Genomic DNA, 6,880 nt, shown 5'->3' with positions numbered 1-6,880 from the left:
CTAAAACGACTCAGTCCGTCTCCTGGCAAACACTGCAGACATGCTTTTCACTATGCCCTTCAACCTTAGAGGCTTCTTCGTGGTTAGCTTGGCATCCTTCAATCTGTCCACCAGGCCGTGAAAGACCATGAGGACACTGTGGTAGTTCTCGGCGGCTGACACCTCATAGAACTGGCAGTCTGTGTTGAGAGCCAGCAGCCGGCCCTCTTCGCTCGTCACTGTCCGTCTGTGGTGCAGGTCCCTTTTGTTACCCACAATCACTATGGGTACTTTGTCTGCACTCAGGCAGTCCTTGGTGGATTTGATAGTCTGAATGAGCCTGCTAACTGTGTTGAAACTGGCCCTGTCGCAGATGCTGTAGACCAGAACAAAGCCATCGGCCCATCGCACCTTCTTCTCAAAGAGTGACGAGTCTGCAGAGAAATCCTGCAAACCCACACACTGAAGTTCATATTAAGCAACAGTTGGAGGCAGAAAGCAACAAAGTACATTTGTCCTAGCATTTTATATTTTTGTACAAAAACAAGACAGTCAGTCATTTTAAATTTTTATTTTGTGATACTCCATTTCTAGGACTTACAGACACGAGCTTATAGATATTTAGTTTTTTATTTATTGCTATCATGACCAGCTCACACATTCAAAATGTTCTTCGAACTTTAAGATAATTTTAAAAATAATATTAGAATAAAAGGAACAGCCTACTTTTACTTTTAATATATTTACCTTATACCAGCACTAATACCTTTGCTTTTACTTAGACTGGGATTTCTTTTAAATTTTTAAACACTATATATCAAGAAACGGGAGTTTTTAAATAGAAAAATTAGAATTAGTAACAACATATTGAAGTTCTTACCTGAGAATAATGTGAATCCCAAATATTGAGAGTGACCGCCCTCCCATCTACTATGAAGCTGTGGCTGTAGATTGATTCTGCAAAACACAAAAGATAGTTTAGGAGATGTTTAAGGCATCAATGCATCAAAGTTAGCAATAAATAAATAAAATAAAGAGTGGGCACTTACCAATATCTCCATACTCTCCAATGAATCTCCGAGTTAACAGGCGGACAGTCAGCGCTAAAAAGACACAAACTTTAGTTCACTGTGTGGAAAAGAGACGTAAGTGTAACCTCTCATCTCCACTGAAAATGTGTTTGTTTGTTTTTTACCTGATTTCCCAACGCTCTCCATCCCCATAACAACAATGTTGGCATCCATATTCAATGAAACAGCTGTATTGTGCCTCTCTGAGGAGGCTGCTGCTGTGCCACTGCTGCCGTCTGACAGCAGTTATTATACGGCAGACAGGTGGGTGGGGTAAACAAACCCCAACCACTTCTCCCTCACGTGGTTCCTCGCTTGCGTCTCTCCTGTGGAGTGCGCTGAAGCAGAGGGAGTAAAGTCCAAAATGGTTCTGTCATTACGTCAGATAACCTCATTTCCACTGTATGCCACATGAGCTTAATTCTATTATATCATCTGAGAGGAAACTAAGCTTTAAACAGGCAAATACAGCTTTTCCTAAATAATCTACACAACTGCTGCAGTTTTAAAAGCTATGAAGGATAGAAAAAATAATTCTGTAATCTATTAATTAGTAAAGTTTTAATGCTGGATTTTTGTTTATGATTGAAGATTGATGTGGACAACACTCTAATACTCTAAAATATAGATCACAATAATTATTTTAACCTCAGAAAGGGTTTACTTGAGTTCATTGAGCTACAACTAATGCATCGTAATGAAGTATAATAAATCCTGAGAACCTGAGAAACTAAACAACGTGGTATAAGCAGGATCTGTTGCGTGTCCACTCTTTAAGAAGAAGAACATCTTTGTTTTTGGGGGGATATTTAAAACAGCCACAAGGTGGAACAAGAGTTCATGTTTTCTTCTGCTGCACACAATTTTGCTTCCTGAAACCAGAAAAAACAGAGCGGATGCTGCTGCTGATCACCGATTGGTTGACCAGAAAAAGACTCTCAGATAATTGGCTGTTTGCACAGACACGCTGTAACGCATGCCTTCTTGTGTGTGTGAGGTGGGATGTGTACTTGTATAGCTGCGTTTGTGAGGACCAGCCTGAGTTTTAAATCTTGGGAGTGAGTACATATATGAGGTCACTGCACTTTGAAGTGTTGATCAGGGGGTTAATAGTTGGTCTTAGAGCCTAAGGTTAGATTTAGATTTAAGTTTGTAGTGATAGCTAAGAAAGACACATATGTGTATTTGTGTGTGTCCTTGTATTACTATTATTTTGGGAACGTGCATCTGCAACTTTACCTCCTTATGGGGACAAACTACAAGTTCCCACAAGGTATGACCTAAGTCTGAAAGGAATTTCAGACTTTGGTTAATGAGTTACTTCTGGTCAAAGTTACAGTGAGATGAGCAGCAGTTAGGTTAAGTCAACAAAAAATAAGATACAATATATTGTCCTCTCAAGTGTTGGAAACACATCTGTGTGTGTTTGATTCGATGTTATCAGCTTTAGTTTCTCCCCTCTGCATGCCGCAATTTCCTGCTTTAATCTGATTTCTCCTCTAACCTGGTTTCTTGTGTAGCTTAGCCATAGAGGGAAAAGTTACTCTAAATCACACAGGACCAAATCATTCTTAGTTCATTAGTCTAAAATGTTTTGTGTCAACTGCTTGTTGTTGTTGTTGTTGGGGGGGGGGGGGGGGGGGGGGTAAGTTGTCCAAACATTATTGCAGTACATGACTGTCTTTTTCTTAACTTTTATCAATGACTTTAACCCGACCGAAGCTCCAAAAACTCAAGTATTAAAATATTTGTATGCTAACCATGTACCTGTAATACTATAGCATTTATGTGATTTCATAGCTGGTATTTATAGTAATCCTCACTAACCTTTGTTTACTGGTGCGATGAGTGTGAATTAACTGCGATTATAAAAAAAATAAAGGTATAATAGGCTTTCGTTATGTTGGAAAGACTGCTTAATTTTGCATTTGAATGCCTTCATTTATCATAGGAGGTTTTAGCAATTGCAGCATTGGCTTCTTAATTCTAATAAATGAAGCCAAACGTATGACCTTCATAAACCATGTGCTCATCTAAAACAAATTCATCATAATTAAAATATGTGCTCATGCAATTTATAAATAGCAGGCACATAACTTTGAAGCAAAGTTGTTTCTGCAGTGATTTTAATAAATCAGATTAATAATAAACTCATATTTTCCCAGGCTGTCAGCTGCAATGACTTTTGTCATTGCAGCATATCTGTGTGAAATACAGCACATACTTCAGAGGATTATTAAATTTCCTGGCTGGTGCAGGTGCAACATTTATGAAATTCATGGAGTTGCTCCATGTAATATGGAATAAATAAAGAAGGTACACAAAAAAAAGTTAAATATATGATAACCAAAAATAAGGAAATCGGTTTATTTTGAGTGTATAGTGCACTGTGTATAGTGCTGGCGGAGCGCTGCTGACGTCGACTGAGAAAATTGTCAGGCGGTGGAAGGAATACTTCGAGGACCTCCTTAATCCCACTGACACGGAAGACGTGTCAGTGGTATATATATATATATATATATATATATATATATATATATATATAGATCTGGTCACCAGATCTAAATCCAATAGAGCCCCTTAGGGATGTGTTGGAACAGGAGATTTGCATCACTGAATAAAATGTTAACATGTCAGTATGGAAGTGCTTGGAATACCTTGTTGAATGGGTGCTGTGAAGAATTAAGACAGTTGTGATGACCAACCAAGTACTAGCAAGGTGCTACCAATAGAGTGGCCAGTGAGGAAGGCATGCAGATGTAACACAATCAGTCAAAGCGTATAGAGCCCGAGTATATGAAATGTCATCATATTGTAATAGCTGGAATTTCCCAGCTTTTAGTGCATGCATTTGTAGATGTGTGCTCAGGGTCGGCACAGATTTTTGTTTTTAATCTCTGTCTTACTGGTTTATATCTTTCCATGTAGCTTACAGTTACAGTTGCTGCTGTGAAGAAGTCATGTTGCACCATCTTCACCTCCCTAAGAAGGAAAACATTACTGTGGTGACTACCTATTTACATATTCAGGGGAATCATTCTGTGACGCAAGTGCAATGTTCAGCCTCCTTTTAGCATTTGGTTTACAGCAATCCCAAGAGAGAACTATCCAGCTATTTAGCTGTAAATTATTTTGGTACTGGGCAATGGAAGTAAAGTGAATTGCCATTCTTATTCAAGCTTTATTACATACTGATTGAGCAGATGAGAATAATAAAAAAAGAAAATAAAAACTTCAGAACTATAGAGTTGTTAACCATAACAATATATCACTCCAACTATAGCTAATGTCATCTGTGCCCTTCCTAACTCGACATTAACAGTTGCTGAAATATAGGTTCAACCAATGTACCGCTCCATTCATTTAGCTTAAACTGTCAATTGATCGGCTTTGAATACATGTATTACGGTAACAGCAGAAATTTGCAAATCATGAAAAGATGCCTAACAGAACTCATTATCTGGATGTCTGAAGACAAAGACAGATGGATCTTTTCAGGCCAAAGCAAAGGGATAATTTCACCAGGACTACTGAAGCCAGTTGCTTGCAGCTGATAAAACTGAAAGCATCCATCATTAGCAGGCACTTATAGGCTGATGCTCTCATCAGACAGCTGTGATACAGGACTATAGAAGAGGGAAGAGCAGGCCATTAGCATATCATTTCCCATACAGGAAAGAAGCTTTCAGACTTGCACCATTAGAATTACTGAGACAATTAATCCACCTCTATCCTTTCCAGTATTGGCAGGAAAAGACAACCAGAGTGCCTGCTCAAAACAAAGTCCAGCAAAAATGGAGAGTGGCTAGTAAACAACTACAATGCTTTACAGAGTCCTCATTTAAATCCTGTTTTTAGCTTGCATCTGATTTGAAATATAACTTGTTTAAGTTCCCCTATTTGACATATACAAATGTGATTTAACTGCACATCGCTTGACTCGACTTTACCTAAAAGCATATCTTCGAGGCTGCTTTCCCACTGCAAAGCGACCATATGTTCACATGTTGCATTTAGTTTGGTTGCATTTGACTTTCAAGAATGGTTATGTGCTTGCTGGGAAAAGTGCTGCTTGAATATTTCATAGTATAAATATGGTAAGTGGTTTGTAATGGCCCCTGAGAGCTCGTCAGAATTTTACATAAAGTCCTCTCCTATCATTTCCATGTTTGGTCTTAGCTTGTGACACAGGATATTTTCAACACAAAGAAAATTATACAATTACAGGCACACTTTTTTAGTAAATTGTCTACTATTCTAGCCATTATTTTGCAAAAGCACAAAGTAGTATCTAAAACTATTTGGATGGAAACAAGATTTTGTAAATCTTGTATATATATGCCCGATTCTTAGAGAACTCCATTAAATCCAATTTTCGAAACTGTCCAGCACCAAATACACATAGTTAACAATTAGTCAATGAAATCTGGCGCACATATACTAGTTAAGGACAGTGAGGACACACAGTATTTAGGTGACCAGAAACTACTCCAAATGAATGCTCATGAAAACTTTAAAAATAAATAAATAAATCAAGGCTTTACTCATGAAAACCTCATCAATGAAAATTTTTAAATTTTATACTTAGCTGAGGATAAAAACAGACATTTGTTCTTGTTTACTAAAGTTCTATATATGTGTAAAAATGGCTAGGGAGTATATATATTTTTACTTGTCATTAAAAAACGGCTGCCATTTAATATTTATACACATTATATTGCAAATTTGTCATAGAACAGAGGTCGGTCAGATGACTTGCACGTTTGCATACCTTTTGCAGACAGGAAGGTTGGGCGACATGATTCCTCTTTATTTGCATAGATTTACTTGATTGAGCTCAAACTGTCTGCCCCAGCAGTGCCATCAGACTTCATGTCTGTGTTGAGGGTACCAGGAAGTATTGAAATAATGAGAAATTTGAACTAAAACTAAGAATGTGAGGAAAAAACAGCAAAGATCTGCTTTGCGACCAGGATTACTATCGAGGCCAGAGAACTCGCACGCATATCTCGTTCTTTGCCGAGGGAAATTTGCAAGTGAATTATCTCTTCAGTTGCATGAAATCATCTTAACTCTGGCCAGCCTCCAGTGACAGCGAGTCTTTTGGACGTGGTGCCCAATTAGTCAGCTTTCCAATGTGAATTATCAGCCCACCACTTGCCAAACGCTGACAATCAAAATGTCACTGACTAAAATATCTTCCCTGCAAAATGAGCAATGAAATGTGCTGAGTGAAGCCTACAGAACTGTTTCAGTTCTTTCATGCTTAAGGCTGTACTGCAGAGTGCCGTTACTCTGTCTAATAAGGGCAGCTGTCAAATCTAACTTTGTGGATAATGTAGCGGATCTTAAACAATGCTTTGCTTTAACTTCCCCTGTGAGTGCAGAGTGGTGACACTGGATTTATGGATCTATTCCTCCATAATTGCCAGTCGTAACAAAGACTATAAGTCTTTAATTAAAGGGATTACAGGCAATGTGGTAATTCACATGACTAAAAGTTTGCATGACTAAATGTATAGTTCTTCCACTCACAGCACTCCATCCTCATCCAATACACTTCTTCCACTGGAGGAGTGCTCACTGTGTTTCTGATTAAGGGTTTTAGTTCAAATGCATTTATTATTTATCTACACCTATTTTATCTAGATCTTACAATAAAATACACACAGGTTTTAGATATAAAGCAAGATCTTCGGGGTATCTGTGTATATCGGCTACAAACAAGGTCCTAGTGACATTTTACAAGGGCTACACCCAAATGTGTTTCTGAAGAAAGCTTATGTGCTGAAAGGAATTTGGTTTTTTCTTGCTGTCTTGTGATATGAAAT

The 6,880-nt window shown here is 38.1% G+C and overlaps 1 protein-coding gene across 1 annotated transcript; it reads right to left on the bottom strand.

Moving 5' to 3' along the window:
- LOC146664847 (ras-related and estrogen-regulated growth inhibitor-like protein A) lies at positions 1–1,223 on the bottom strand. Its single transcript, XM_085411065.1, has 4 exons — positions 1,175–1,223; positions 1,029–1,082; positions 860–936; positions 1–426 (listed from the first exon to the last, which is right to left on the bottom strand). Exons 1-4 carry the CDS (start codon positions 1,221–1,223, stop codon positions 1–3), a joined length of 606 nt encoding a protein of 201 aa, XP_085267191.1.
- Positions 1,224–6,880: the final 5,657 nt, after the last annotated feature.

The sequence above is a fragment of the Rhamphochromis longiceps genome, linkage group LG7, assembly GCF_057381845.1.
Source record: "Rhamphochromis longiceps isolate RC_006_pf linkage group LG7, R_longiceps_female_GT1.1, whole genome shotgun sequence".
Taxonomy (NCBI): domain Eukaryota; kingdom Metazoa; phylum Chordata; class Actinopteri; order Cichliformes; family Cichlidae; genus Rhamphochromis; species Rhamphochromis longiceps.
Note: the sequence above shows the minus strand (reverse complement) of the source record. Positions and strands in the feature narration are given on the sequence as shown.

Bases quoted from the DNA above. Each gene is read 5' to 3' on its own strand.
- LOC146664847 (XM_085411065.1), bottom strand. From the start codon at position 1,223: ATGGATGCCAACATTGTTGTTATGGGGATGGAGAGCGTTGGGAAATCA. The intron at 937-1,028 runs GTAAGTGCCCAC...TGTGTTTTGCAG, and splicing joins TGGAGAGTATGGAGATATTG to AATCAATCTACAGCCACAGC. The intron at 427-859 runs GTAAGAACTTCA...GTGGGTTTGCAG, and splicing joins GGGATTCACATTATTCTCAG to GATTTCTCTGCAGACTCGTC.